The sequence below is a fragment of the Propithecus coquereli genome, unplaced genomic scaffold (genome assembly GCF_000956105.1).
Source record: "Propithecus coquereli isolate 6110/MARCELLA unplaced genomic scaffold, Pcoq_1.0 Scaffold57, whole genome shotgun sequence".
Classification (NCBI taxonomy): domain Eukaryota; kingdom Metazoa; phylum Chordata; class Mammalia; order Primates; family Indriidae; genus Propithecus; species Propithecus coquereli.
In genome coordinates, this window is record NW_012151618.1 from 7,266,382 (window position 1) to 7,282,650 (window position 16,269).

At 34.7% G+C, this 16,269-nt stretch overlaps 1 protein-coding gene across 1 annotated transcript in view; it reads right to left on the minus strand.

The window, feature by feature from the left end:
* Window positions 1-6,031: 6,031 nt before the first annotated feature.
* ADAM10 (ADAM metallopeptidase domain 10) overlaps window positions 6,032-16,269 on the minus strand; it is a 178,252-nt gene continuing 168,014 nt past the window's right edge. Inside the window, exons 15-16 of the mRNA XM_012658069.1 lie at window positions 9,341-9,467; window positions 6,032-7,064 (exon numbers count right to left, since the gene is read on the minus strand). Of these exons, the coding sequence (XP_012513523.1) occupies window positions 6,970-7,064; window positions 9,341-9,467 (222 nt within the window). The 3' untranslated portion in view covers window positions 6,032-6,969. The remainder of the gene's footprint in view (window positions 7,065-9,340; window positions 9,468-16,269) is intronic.

The window sequence follows — 16,269 nt, forward strand, 5'->3', positions numbered from 1 at the left end:
AAATTAGCCAGGTGTGGTGGCAAGGGCCTGTAGTCCCAGCTACTTGGGAGGCTGAGGCAGGAGGATGGCTTGAGCCCAGGAGTTTGAGGTTGCTGTGAGCTAGGCACAACACCCTAGCCTGGGAAACGGAGCGAGACTCTGTCTAAAAAAAAAAAATAAAATAATAATAATCCTATTTAACCTCTCCACATCCTTCAGATTTTGGCTCAAGCATTGCTTCCACAGGGAATTTCTGACCTTCCTATATCCGACCTCCTCAATCCTATCTTTGCATTAGCAGCTCTTGGATTGCCAAAGACCTCCCCCTCAGCACTTATCATGGCTGGAATTATACATTCATTCAAATGATTCTTTGATTAATATCTGTCTCACTTACCAGACCATAAGCTTCACCAGGGCAGAGACTTTGTTAAGTTCACTACTGTATTCTGACCATGTAGCAGAGGCCCTGGCACAATCAAGTGCGTAAGAAATGTCTGTGCAATGAACAATTGAGGTAACTGGTCCAAGTATACCAGCATATGTATACCACAGGGGCCAAAGAATTTCAAACATGTTCTGATATGATTTCAAGTGAGAAGAGGAAAGAAAATGGTTAACAGGTCAGTTCACTTAATGAGAGATGCTACTTAATAGGTACTTATGAAAAATGAAAACTAAATACAATCACAAAACTAAATAATGAAAAATTAATAACATATTGACATCTAAATTTACAAAAATTAACCTTTTGTGTTTGGAAATACAAAGGCTAACTCCCATGCCCCAAAAGCAGGGGGAGAAAAGGATAATAAAATATACATTTAGAATGAAGAATAAAATTGCTAAATTCATTCAATATTACTAAATAGGCTTCCTTTTTCTAAAATGATTTCTAAAATGCATGAAAATGGAAGCACTTTTTATATAAGACAACCTACACTATATTAAATTATTCTAATTTATTTACATTGAGAACAATTACAGGATATCTTTTTAAAGATATATTTCCACCTCCAGGAATCATTATCATTTAAACAAGAAAGGGTGGAATAATCTAGTTTACTGTACTGAGCTATTTAACATTTATTCCAGTGTGGGACACAGAGGTTTAATGTGGATAACCTAACCACACTCCCTGACATAGTTAGCAGAAAACAAATATTTTTCTTAAATAGCTAGCAATCCCCACAACTAGAGAGCACAGGGAGCTAATGGCCTGCTTGCTAAGACTGATAGCTTCAAGATTTAACCCTAGCAGTTAAAATCAATTAATTATTCATTGTAACTGGAGCAGAATATAATTAATTATGTTAGCTTGACTGGTTCAAGTTTAATTCCACTAAAAAAAAATCATTATAAAAAATCATTACGAATATAGGTCATTATCACGAATTACTGCTAAAATAAAAACAGTAATGAATAAGCTTCTATATGAATTCGATTCACATTTAAAACACTTTCACGGAAAATTTCAACCATAAATACAGGTAGAGAAAATAATATATCTCCAAGTATCCATCAACCAGCTTCAATAATTATGAACTCACAGCCAATTTTGTTTCAACTATATCCTTACACACTAGCCAACTCCAAGCCCTCAATTATTTTTAAGCAAATATTAGACATATCACTTCATTTTTACATATTTCAATTTGCATCTCTAAAAGACAAGGGCTCATTTTAAAATGTAACCACAATACCATTATCACACCAAAAAATTACTGTAAAAATCCTTAATATCACCAAACATCCAGTCAATCTTGATATTTCTCCAATGGTCTCTAAACAGTTTGTTCAAATCAGGATCCAAATAAGTCCATAAATTATCTTGATAGATCTATCCCTTAAGTCTCTTTATTCCTTTTTTTTTTTTCTTTTCTTCTTACATTTTAGTTGTTGAAGAAATCGAGTCCAGAGTCTGGATTTTGCTGATTTAATCCTTCGCGGTATCATTTGTTCCTCTGTCCCCTGGATTTTTTAGGGTAGTGGTAGTCATTTAATAGATCTGCAGGCTTGATCATGATCAGATTTGCTTTTGGCAGGACTGATTTGCAAGTTTGTATGTGTACTTTCGATAGGAGGCACAAAATCTGATTGCTGTTTGTGTGGTCAGCAGTCACTGCTGATTATTGTCTAATCTGTCGATCACTGGGGAATAAAATGGTGATACCCTAACTCTATCATTTCTGTGCAGCTTATTAGCTGCAATGTCTTTAAAAGCACATCCCAAAGGTAATTACAATTTTGTTCACTATCATTAACTCATAGATGGAGTTAAACGTAATAGGATGAGTTTCAATCTCTTGCAGATATTATCCTTACTGATGTTAAAATTATCTCAGCTTTGAACAGTGGGAACTTCCTCAAGGTGCCTCCTGAATCTTTTTGACAGACCTCTGGTACATACAACACAATGTTTTCTATTAATAGGTTTTTCTTGCACATTTTTTCCCCTACACCTGGAATTAGTCATTAATCCAAGGAAGTCTGGTTTCTGTGAAGAGAATCACATTCAGAGACCACAACTGGAGCACTAAATTTGACTTTTATTTAAATTATACCCAAAGCTAATAAAGTCAATTAAGCAGGAGTCTTCTACTCTTGTTTCTAATAAATTCATGTGGCTGCATACCTGGTGAATTTTTAAGCATAAGAGTCAGATTTTTAAAAAATTATTCTTATACATTAATGGTGAGAGCTTAACTTGGTACATCTATGTGGAATATCACAATTTTTATCAATGACCCTTAAAAAATCTTTTAATCCAACATTTCCACTTTTAAGAATTTTATTATTAGGTTTAGGATTTTCCTCATAGGATTGTTTAAAATAATGAACAACCTAGAACCTAAATGTCCAAATGATGGGAAATCGGTTAATTTAAAAAATATATAATATACCCACAAAAATATTTACATTCATTAAAATGATGTAGTATAATATCAATGTATTATTAAATAAGAAAGGTAGGTTACAAAAGTGTACATATTATGCTTTTAGTCGTATGTGCATAGAAAAAAAGTCTTGAAGGCTATTTCTCCAAATCTTAATAGTGCAAATTAGACCACTCTCTGTTTCCACTGCTGGTTTAGGACTTGACTTCCTGCGTCTGCCAAGTCAGATACTACTCCCCAGTCTGCTTCCCAGTTTCCAAAATTTTGTTCTTGTTCTCCTCAATCCACCTTGTCCTTGCTGGATTATCCCCCACCACTTTAGCGGGGATTGCAGGAAGAGCAGAAGCTAATAAATATTTTGCTCAACCTTCCATTTTTACCTAGCACCCTATTGCTTTTTGTAGGAGAGAACAGATGCTCTAAAGAGCTTATCAATTATAAAATACATGAATTTCTACTGAAAATACTGTATATATAAACTATTTTATATATATATAAGACACACAAACAATATAGCAATATAAAACAGAAGGGCTCAATTTGCATCCTAATAATATAAAGAGATATAATATAGAGATACAGAAACAATAATGGTAAAACTAAATTGGCAATAAATGGGAAAAGAGAATCAAATGGAAGTTGTTTTTAATCAATAACGTAAAATTAGAGATACTAACACTGAAGTTGCCCTCTGTGGGGCAAACTAATCATCTTTTTAGTTTCCTAGAAGTAAAAATCATTTTGGAGAAACTAAAATTTCTTACAACTTTAGTGACTTCTCTAAAGATGAACTGTCTCTGGCAGCTGCTTTAAAACTACATCCAGCTTGCTCCCCAGTTTGGGGCGACCTTGAGCCTTTAAATATAGATAATATTTCTTTCCTCTTGTACCCCTGAAGACGGGCTGTCCAGGTTTGTAACACATTTACTTCACTGACGCTCCAATACCTTCAATTAGAAATACTTAATGAGAAATTAAAGGCCTTCTCAAGCACAAGTATCCACAATTTCACAGCTGCCAAGGACACCGATCCCATCTTTGTAGAAATAATAATCATCAGGTTAGACTACAGAACATACATAAAGGTCTTAAGGATACAGCAGTTTGCTCAGCTTGGACAAATCAGTTTTAACTAGTCTGTGACTCTGACAAAAATGAAGTACCCAAAGCACAAAGTATTGAAGAAAAAGATAAGAGGGAGAGAGAGGGAGAGGGAGATAGTCTAAACAAAATTTTAGCAATTAAAAGTAAAAATAACAATTATAATTACCTGAATTCATTAATATTAATGGTTTCATGACTAAACTATATAACTAAACATAATATATATTTTGATGGGCCTAAATTAACAAAGTAAATTGCTATTTACTCATCTAACAAATATTTCTTATTTATAGCGAAACTGGACTAAAAGAGAATTTGAGGCAGATTACTCCATGTGGACACTATTCTGAGTTTACAATTCCTTTTCTAGATAACACTGAAATGTCAATTCTCTCATTATTTGCTATGAATTTGACAAAACAGGAAAATTTTGGCTCTAAATTTTAAAAATATACTTATCATTAAACTACACTTTTAAAATAAATGAGGTACTTAGCATTTGAAACTTTGAATACATATAAATAAGACTGTAAGTTTCCAAATGACTCATCTTTTCCACCAAGACAAGCACTGAATATTGATTAGAAACAATGTAAAGCAGTTGAGATTAGCTGAGTGTTTTAAAAATGTTCATTGTGTGCAGATGGAGTATCTAATTGGAAATCTTCTATGTGGACTCCAAACTAGGAATAAAAATTATCTGTACTTGTATGAGAAGAGACAATCCTCTTTCTGCTTAACAGTCTCTTTCCTTTAGTAAGAAAAAGTTGCCTTGTGGGAAGCTTCTTTTGATAGTTCTCAGAGTTCAAAGAGTATAGAACCTTCAAGTTGATTTCATCAAGTCTATTTATTAATGCATTTCAAGTTTCAAAAAACCTTACATCTTTGCACAATACTTTATTTTTTGCAATTTTTAGTAAAAATTTCCAAAGTGAACAAAAAAGATACTGTATAAAACACAGTGGACATTAAACTGACAGTAGTATTAGATCTCGTTTGTCTTGACCCTTTTGTTTTACCACATCTTGATTCGCAGTGGAAAGAGTTCAGTGCACGTATCTCTTTTCAGAAAACATTTAACTTAGACTCAAAATAAAATAGGGCAGTGTGTGTACCTGCCAAAACCCTACCACAGGATAACGTTACAAGCAAAAAATTTACATGTTCCAAAGTCTACCACACTCAAGAAGTTACTAAGAACTCTTGCAGAATAAAAGTTACCATTTTAGAAATGCAAACCCACTTTCAACCTTTGCACAGTCCAAAAACAAAGGCATTTAAATGATTTAAAAGCAATTACATATATATCTACCTACTTGTTTGTTTAGAATTATTTATAGTCTATCTGGGGTTTCATGTACAAAATTTGTCTCTAAATCATGTACAAAAAGCTGTATTTTGAAAAAAGTCACCACATACTGTACAAGTTTACAAGGAAGAGATCCCATTATTTTCTCTAGCATTTTTGGCCTTGCTGGCTTGCGTCACATTATGAGAATGATTGTGTAAACCTTATACTCTTAAGAAAAAAGGAAAAAAAAAAAAAAAAAGCCAAAACACAGAAATCTTTTCAACTTTCCCTAAATTTGAGAAGTCAGGAAAATCATAGCTGTTTACTTCTAATTTAAGCAATGTAACTGGAAAACAGAAGCAATAAATACGTCACAAGCTTAACATTTTTTTTTGTAATGCCCCTTCCATTTCCTGCATAGCAACAGCCTGTTAATACATTAAATGCTTTTGCTTTCTCTTTCTTTAAAATGCCAATTATTTACAACTGTTTTAAAAATAAATTTGGAATGGGACATTGTGCTGTTTCACCTTCATTGTTGTTTAAACATTTTAGGGAAAAAAATGTCAGAAGGTCTATCTATAATTTTAACTACTAGCTGAGCAAATTACTCATCTTTAGTGGTTACCAATGATCAGTGATGATATGCTGAAAAAACTGTTTAAATAGTTTGACAAAGACACAGCTTTTCTTTTCATATCAGACAAAAAGCATAATTAGCATACTTTAAATATATGGAAAACACAAATAAGTAGGCTAGAAAAAAACAGAATCATCTCACTGACATAATTTCTACCATAGCATGAATAAAATTTTACCTATCAATTCAAAAATGGAATTGAATTAGAGAGTTTAAAATACATAAGCAGAAATCAGACATTTACATAAAGAACTCTGGAGTAGTATGCTGCTTATGTCCAGTTTGCACAACACTTAACTGTGTTCTTCAGCATAGTCACTCGTGCTCATAGCAGCCATTTGATAAAGAAAAAATGAATATCTGAATCAACTCTGCCATTATAAAAAGGTAAATTGATTTTCATTTCAAAACTGCCTGTGTAAAGCATTACAGAATCCTGGACCACTGAATACCACCATTCTCTGTTATCCTGAGTATGTCAATTAAACAGTAATTTTTCATTTAAGAGCGGAAAAATTTTATAATACAAAGAAACATCCATATTGCAATTTCTGTTTACAATTGCACACAGAAGTACAGTGTACGTAAGAAATACATGTCTGCATATAACAAGGTATGTACATTGGCAAGTGATGTCTCCAATGTTGAGGTGGTCGAGCCGCCTAGCCTTGATTGGCAGTTGAAAAAAATATATATATTTCAATTTGTGATAAAAGTTTATCGAGATCCAACTTTGCCTGCAAGTGAAGAAAATGCAGCAACAAAGAACAGGGAACATGGGGCAACATAATAATATTCTAAGACTTTGTGCCATTAGGTTAAAAATATCTGTCCATAAGAAAATTGGGTTCCTTTTCCACCTCCCACCCCCAAATTGGAATTTTCAGGCTTTAAAATATAAGTAATTCCACCTGGTCTGAGGACATAATCTCTTGCCATGTTTTTCTTCAACTGTTACTTGTGAGGGTTTAGTTTGGAGATGACGACTTAATAGGTTTCTCTTTGGAGTGAAGTTTTCCCATTGTAGGCACTAGGAAGAACCAAGGCAAAATCTGCAGTTAACGTCTCATGTGTCCCATTTGATAACTCTCTCGGGGCCTCTGACGCTGGGGCTGTTGAATGGGCTGCGGAGGTCTCCTCCTCTTTAAAGTGCCTGTGAGTCGCAACAAAAGCAAAATAGATTTACCGTGAGCTTTTTAATCTTTAGAAACAAAGCTGCTGTTTCAATAAGATAGGTTCTAGTTCAGTACTGTCCAATATAATATGAGCTACCTATATAATTTTAAATTTTCTGGTAGTTGTAAAAATAAAAGTAAAATAGAGACAGGGGGAACCACCTTAACAATATTTTTATTTTATTTAACCTAATATAGCCAAATCATTTCATTTTCTATCATTTTAAAACATAATCAACACAAAAAATTATTAATGAAATGTTTCATTTTTCATACTAAGTCTTCAGAATCTGGTATGTATTTTATATTAATACTTACTAGCACATCTCAACTGAGACTAGCCACATTTCGGTGCTCAATAGCCACAAGTATTAGACAGATTAATCTAGATTAATATTATAGATTCTAAGGACAGAATCCACGAGGAAATTATTAAATGTCTTTGAGCAAATGACTTAAGCTCTCTGAAACTCAGATACCTAGACTGTAAAACAGGGATGATAATTAACTCATATAATCTCTTGTGAAGATTGTAAAATTCAGGTGACAGTGTTTAGCACTTTTTGTGCGGGTTCAATAAATGACAGCTATTTTTTAAAAAGTTTTTAAAGGTGCTGGCATCGCCCTCAATGACCACTTTGTAAAGCTCATTGCCTGGTATGACAATGAATTTGGCTACAGCAACAGGGTGGTGGACCTCATGGCCCACATGGCCACCAAGGAGTAAGAGCCCCGGACCACCAGCCCCAGCCAGAGCACAGAGGAAGAGAGAGGCCTCAGCTGCTGGGGTGTCCCTGCATACTCAGTCCCTACCTCCCTGAGAATCTCCCCTCCTCACAACATAGTTTCCATGCCAGAGACCCTGAAGAATGGGAGGGGCCTAGGGAGCCCCACCTTGTCATGTACCATCAATAAAGTTCCCTGTACTCGGAAAAAAAAAAAAAAAAAGTTTTTAAAGGTGTTATTTACTTAAAATGAAACCAATACACAAATAATTGTTTCACTGAACAGGACCATAATTGGTAACAGTATCTAAAAAGTGTCATTTGTCATGTGGAAATCCCTTAAATACTAACGTAAGTTCCATAGTGCTAGCTAACACTGCGAATTTAAGAAAAGCAATGACATCAAAATCAAATTTCCTCTGATTTGCACTAAGATATAGTCCTGGCATGACCACTTGGCTCTCTTGACCAATGACAGGTAAATGCAGGTGAATAACTGAGAGAAAATAGAGAAAATTATAAGAAACCTAGTTTTGAACTACTTTATGTAGGGTAGTGGACTTGGCCTGAGGTAAGAGGTAGAGGAGAGAAATGCCCCCAGTTAGCTCTGGCTCTCCCCGGTCACTGCCTTGGGACAATGTCTGCCCCAACATCTGTAGAGAACAGGCATCCTGAAGGCAGCATAAAAGCCACAAATACCTTGAAGAGGGGGAGGAACAAATAGATGGAAACTAAATAATCTGGAGCAGTTAATTCTTCCCACTTTTTCTCCTCCAAATGCCCACAGCTAATCTAAAGAGGGTCTCCTCCTAATGCTGTGTCTCCCTGAGAGGTAAAGTATGGAGACCAGAACTGAGGAGTTGTTTTCAGGGATGGAGAATACTTGGCTGTGCTTATTTGATGACTGAAGCCTCTACCGTAAGACTATTCCACAGAATGAGTGGGTTCTGTATTTCCCCATTAGCATCACCCTGGGGAAAATGAGTTTATGTGCCAGAAAATATTTCAAGAACACAAGCATTAAAAACAACAAGAAACACAGGCACAGTGTGTCCATAGTCCCAGCTACTTGGGAGGCTACAGCGGGGAGGATCGCTTGAGCCCAGGAGTTCAACGTCAGCCTGGGCAAAATAGCGAGACCTAGCTCTTAAAAAAAATAAATAAATAAAAGTAACAGAAGTACAATTCTTAGAATAGAATGACCAATAATTTAAAAGTAGCTTAACTACCATAATAAAAACAAGGTACATATTAGAATATGAAACACAAAAAAGAACCAAGCAAAAATCAAAATTTCTAGTTTTGAATATTTTTAGACACTCAAGATAAATTAGCATCAAATTGGCAGTCATTGGCTAGATTGGACTGATAAAAAAAGCACAAACATCAACTAAATCATTCATCCAGTAATCCCGTTTTCAAGGAGAAAGTACTATAAAATTAGTCACTAAACATCTGCTTATAATTCAATTCTACCTGATAAATGATTTTGAGTTATATAAACATATACTTTGCTCAAATGTTCTTACCTGGAAGTGGTTTAGGAGGAGGCAACTTTGGATTACTACTTGGAGTATGAACACTGCATATCTTAATAAATCCAGCCATTAACATGATCAGGGCAATTCCCATAAGTAATACTGCCCACCAATGAGCCTAGAAATAAACAGATTTTTCTACTGAAAAAGCTATAAAATATTCTAGGATATTTTATATTATATAAAACAGAATATATTACATTTTACTTTTTAAAGAACATTTGTTGGTTGGGAGTTGTGCATATATGTATATATATCTTATATATATGCACATACATATTAATTTCTTTAAATATAAAAAAAGTTTAAAGGAGAAAACAGAAATACCCATAATTTCACCTCCTAGAGGGAACCACTCAATCTTATTTTCCTTTCAGTCTCTTTTATATATGTACCTATCTTTGTCATATACACAAACACATATGCAAAACTGGGATCATGTTGCATATAGTTATACTGCATTTGCCTGTGTTATTAAATATTTTCTAGTTTAAACATTTTTTTGTTTTTTGCCTCTTACTTTTATAGAGTATGTTCTGTTTGCTTTTATACTCTCCATGGCTTAGAAGGTATACAACTTGCTTTAAACTCTACTAGTAAATAGATTTTTAAAATACTCTTTAACCTATACTGTTTTCTAATCATCAAAGTTAAGACTGAAATTCTCTTTTCCTCTTCTTCTTTCTATTTCATTTGGCATTTGAGGCCCAGACTACTATTAGGAAATTATTACTATTTTTTAAGCCCTATACTTTGAGGACAATAGAAATTATTTTTATATATCTTAGTTTTCATTATATTAATACATATATATAATCTTTCTTTTCATTTAGTTATAGGATAACTATCTTTTTTAATATGAAAAATGCAAGGATATACACAGCATAGCAGCAAGCAAAGTTTACCCAGTGTAAGAAGAAACCAAAAACTTTACTTTTAACCCATATGAAACAAATCAATTTAGCAAAAAAAAAACTTCAAAAATTATTGATAAAATCTTACAGAAAAATTACTGTTTCCATTCTTAAGAAATTCTAAGTCTGTTTTGCAATTTCAAATATTCAAACTTTGTTTTAAGAGATCATGTACTAATAAACACATAAAACATTTACAACTGTGAATCTTCACATTGGCTTTACACAGATTGTTATATTACAGAGTTACTGCTAATTATTTCCAGCAAAACTCTAAATTAAGAAGATTTTCTATGATCTGGGTCTTAGAACAGTCTACTACTTCTATGTTATTTACTTTATCCAGCGGTGATGATGTAATTAAAGTAATACTAATGCTAATTTTAACATTAGTTAAAGTAATGCTAAAATTAAAATGCATATTGTGGCAAAATATCACAAGCTAGTTTTTCTGTGTGTGCATAAAGTCTTTCCTACATTTTTAAAAATTTGTTTATTTTGAAAGAATCTCAAACTTACAGAAAAGTTGCAAGTAAAGTACAAAAAACTTTTAAAAACCTGACAGCACCCAAGAGTAACTTGCTAGCCACCATGATGTTACTTACCCCTGAACATATCAGCATATAATTCCTACAACACAAGGCTGTTTTCCTAGATAACTATATAACACAATCATCAAAATCAAGGAATTAGTGCTTATGTATTACTAACATTTAATCCCCAGACCGCATTCAACTTTTCCCATTTGTCCAATACCATCCAGTTCAGAATCATGTGCTGTATTTAGCTGCCATGTTTCTTTAGTTGCCTTCAATCTAGAAAGGCTCTAGTCTTTCCTTGGCTTTTATGACCTTGACACTTTTAAAGATTTACATGGGCAGTTGTTTTTATGAGAATGTCCCTCAACATGGGCTCCTCTGGTGTTCCTTTATGATTAGATTCAGGGCATAATCTTTGGTAAGAATATCACAGATGCTGTGTTCTTCTCATGGCATCCTACCAGGTGACAAATGATTTTGATTTCATTACTGGTAATGTTGACTTGATCACTTGATTAAAGTTCTATCTGCCAAACTTCACCACAAAGATTCTCTTTCGTAGTCAATGAGTATTTTGTAGGGACGTAATTTGGAACTATGTAAATATCCTGTTCTTCATCAAACTTTGAATGTATTCATTTCTTTATTCCCTTGTGGTTTCCTATTTTATACAAAATGGTTATAATCCATTACTATCATTATTGTGTCTTTTAGACATAACCCCATCATTCTTTGAGCACTTTCTTACTTTATGGCACAATAAGAAGTTCCAGAGTCATCTTGTTCTTTCCCTACCCCAGCCCTGGAATCAGCCATTTCTCAAAGAGCCCTGGTTCCTTTAAGTCCTGACCCTCTGACTCTCTCCTTACTCTACTTGCACTCTGACATCCTAGGCCAGCCACCGCTTTGCAGGGGTGCACTTCTCACCCTGCTTGGGCTCTGAAACCTCATACTGGTGGTCTTCCCCACCCCACACCCTCCCAATCTAGTCAGACTCCAATACCCTGCTCTGTGCACTACAGCTCCCCCCAACTGGACTGGATGCCTACCTTGCTTGGCTCACCTAATGGCTTTAGGAATGAACTGTCCAAGAATAAAGATGGGATAAAAAAGATACATACACACAAACACACACACACATTCATATACATTCAATTTTAAAAGCAAACAGAATGATTTACACTTAGGTAAAGGTTTCTCAAAAGTCTTAATAATTCTCCTAAAATTAGATTTCTGTATAGGAGAGTCCCATAGCCACCATCCTTCTCTTTATTTTCACTTTCATTTTGCATTCTGTGAAAAGTGTCTCATGTTTGTCCCTCATATCATTCATTATTGCGAGGACCACAAACTCAAATGCCTACAAGGTAGGTAAGGTGTAATGTAATTCAACCTTACTGTTTAAAGATCTAATTTTTCAAGAGAAGCTATAAATGTGAATATTTATGTGAAATCTATTTTTAAATGCTGGGCAAACTCCCTCAAAATTTCTAAATTTCTAAAAACAACACGTAGACCATACAAAACATGTTGACAGGGCTGAATCTGGCTTGGAAACCAAAACCTTACAATCTACTTTCCATCGAATGCCAACAGAGCCCCCTCAGTTACTCTGACAACTACTGTACACTTCCCAAATACCCTCTGGGGAGGCAGTATTACCTTCACTGTGATCCAATCCATGAGTACGAAGGGTCAAGGGTTTTCCTGCTACTTTCAGGTTGACAAGCTAGTTCTGTTACAAAGGATACACTTTGACTACATTCTTGAACACATTCCTTCCTTCTAGTCTTTCCTGCTCAAAATCATCTTTCACATGGCCATCAGGGTTACAACTACCTAAAATATGGAATTGACCATGTCACTCCTTTATGTCAAACCCTTCTTCAAAAGCTTCCCACCAAAGATCTCCAAGATAGACCATTACGTGGGAGAGAGAAAAAAGCAAAAACAAAAGCAAAAGTTAAAAACACAATAAAGTGCAGCAAAGTATATGTGATATGATTCCACCTTTTTAAAAAAGTATATAATCTTATAGTGGTATAGACACTTTCTGAAGAATATATAAGAAATTCATCCTGAGGGTCCAGGGTGAAAAAAGGGCCTACTTTTGAATGTATTACTTTGTCAATTAAAAAAAGAATACTCAAATTTTTCCCCAAAAGGGGGAGAAAAAGATTTTGTGCTTTGGAAAATTCATATTTCTGTGACTTTTTCCATGTGCCCCATCTCCATAAAACATCTCTGTCTGTACCCTCTGCTTCTACTAGTCCCTAGGCCTTCCCCAATAGGCTTTCCTATATTCTGTAAAAATGACATACAGACTGAAAATATGTTTCTACGTGCCTGTCTGCTGTAACAAACTGTGAGCTCCTTGAACTTATTATATCCCACCACCCCAGTACTTAGCCCACAAAAAAATACCTATTGGACTAGTTATTACAGGCAAGTCATTATTCTAAATACTGACCTTGAAACACGTCTAACAGGCTCATTCATTATTTCTAGATTGCTTAACACATACAAATAATGTGACAATGTTCTTACAACAACGACAGGACATAAATACCATGTTGATATGTCTAATAACAGCTTTTTAGTACTTATATAGTCTTAAATAAAGAGTGATACAAGTATACAGTATGGCAGTAAGAGAGACAGAGTGGAGAGAGAAAGCCCAGATATAATAGTGGTTAAAACTCTGAAGAAAACAAAGCTCAAAAGGACCTAGTCCCAGTTCAGATTAACATATATGTAATAAAATACGGCACTTGAGCCTTTGAAAACTTCCAGTTCCTTCTAGCACACTGTTCCTGGCCTTCTTCCAAATTTTTCCAGATAACTATGTATCCCAGAAGCCCAAAGCTTGAGATGTTTTAGTGCCAATGTTGACAGCAGCTCTTCAGAATTTAGCACCTGGGGAAATGGAACATGGCAGTGGATAGAAGACAGCAAGAAAAACTAAACAAAACAATGGAGTATTTGAGAGTGTTAGTAGGTATGGCCACCTTTGATAGAGGATTTTTTTTTTTTTCCAATGCTCCCTTTAAAGGAGAATAATCAGAGTGAGTTAAATACTAAATTGCATTTTTTCTTTTTTATATGCTATAAAATCTGGGAAAAGAATACCAACCAGGTTAGTAAATGCAAAATATCTGTTTCGTCTCAAAAGAAAAGATCACAAATTGTTGACCCGTTGGTCTGAAAGAAAGGAGAGCTGTCATTTCATTCAACGAACATTTAACGAGTTTAAACTGTGTGCCACGCTCTTATCTGTCATAGTTACAAAGGTGTTAAGCAAAACTTAAGAGACAAAGATATCCAAAAGTTTAAAAAATAGCCTAGAATTTAACCAGCATTATATCAACACCGAAAAAATAAGTCTACATAAAAAACAGAAAGATGTTGCTCAATACAGGTATTTAAATACAGTCAATGACAGAGTAAAAACTCAAAATTTACTAGTCTAATTTATTATGTATTAATTACAGTAGTGTTTAACTTAATAATCTAAATAAACAAAAAGGACCTATAAGATAACAAAACGATAAAACAGGTAACACCCAAAAAAAGTGCATGAATGGAAAGGGGGAAGACACACAATCAAGTCTCTTTCAAACATAAAGTAATCCACCGTTTTTAAAGATCTCCAGAAAAAGTCAACCATATAATCCTTTTAGTATGAGTACTCAAGTATTTAACAATCTCACTGTCAGCAAATGCACTCTGGACTTCTTTTGGGTCACAAGACCACGTGGGACCCACAGTTCCTTGTCATGATACTGATTATGTCATCCCTTCACGGGCAGAAAGCTTCCTTTCCATCCTTCCTTCAGAAGATAGTAGTCTGGACTTTGACTAAATAGTCTTCTCCTATCCCTCAAACTACCACTACCACCACCAATCTGCCAAGCAGAAAACAACTGGCTACTAAACTTTCAGTTACTTTAAGTTTAACCTAGGCAAGTTGGATAAAATATCACTGAGCGGAATCTGAAAACAACACAGTTTCAAAGTTAAAATAATGTGCACATTTTTACTCTTTTTTATATAAATTATTACATTTCAGAAATCTGCTTCATTCATCTAGTGTACGTATACTGCGTCCTTACCATATGCTAAGTGCTGTGACAATACTGCATCATTGTTGTTAAAAGTTTCATAAGTGATACCTATGTGGCCTATTCTACTAGGCTATGAAGCAATCTACAAGTCCACAACCATCTTCCATTTTCCACATATCGGGATGACAAAGTAGAACATTTTTGTTACAAGTCTTTGAAAAAAGGAGTCATTACATTGCAGAAACTGGCGGAGTGGGGGTGGAGGGAAAGGGGAATAGACAGTTCCCAGACTTTAGCATGCACCATCATCTACTGACTCAGTGGGTCTGAAGTGGGACCTGAGAATTTGCATTTCTATCAAGTTCCCAGGTGATGCTGATGCTGCTTGTCAGGGGACTATGCTTTGAGATTACTACTACACTGTTCTAGATTAGTGGTTGGTAAATATTTCCTGTAAAAGCCCAGATAAATATTTTAGGTTTTATGAGGCTATGCAGTCACCATTGCAACTACTCGAAGTGCAAAAGCAGCCACAGACAACGTGTAAACAAATGGATGTGACCATGTTCCAATAAAATGCTATTTATGGACATTGAAATTTGAATTTCATATAATTTTTTAAAGAATGCTATTTTGATAATTAAAAATTTTTTCCAACCATTTAAAAATGTAAATGGTTGAAAAAACATTAAAACTGTGAGTCATACGAAAATAGGCAGGGTGTTGGATTTGGGCCCATGGGCCACAGTTTGCCAACCCCTGTTCTAGATGAGTGGTTCTCAACTCTGGCTCTTCATGAGAACTAGCTGGAGAGTTTTAAAAGACCCAGATACTTAAGCCCGAAGCCAAGAGATTCTGACTTAACTTGTCTAAACCCTAGGGTGATTCTTGTGTACAACTAGGATTGAGACCTACTGCTATTAATCAATGTTTCCCTAAATGACTTCTAAGGGTATTCAGGGTTTCGTAAGCTTTACATGAATAAAGGTTTCGGGGATTTGGTAAGTTTGAAAAGAAGTTTAAAAGGTTTATGTATTGTAGGACTTCTCACAACTTTCTCACAAATCTCTAAGAGGGGACTATGGTATAGTGTTTTCCAGATTCATTTGACCACCAAACCCCTAGCGAATTTCACGGAACTAGTGTTCTATTAAGCACTGGGGAGTCAGTGCTCTAAATCTTTCATTCATAAAGAATACCAGATACTTAATACTTAGATTCACAAAATTAGAGCAAAACATGACAGCAGAAATTAATTCAAACATTAGAAAGTGTTGATTCTTGATAAAAAATAAAAATACAAACTCCAAATAAATCTGAACAAATTGAAAAGAAAAAAAGCCACAAAACAGCAGACAATAATTTAAAAGGAGAGGGGGGCAGGGAAACACAAGAATAAATTT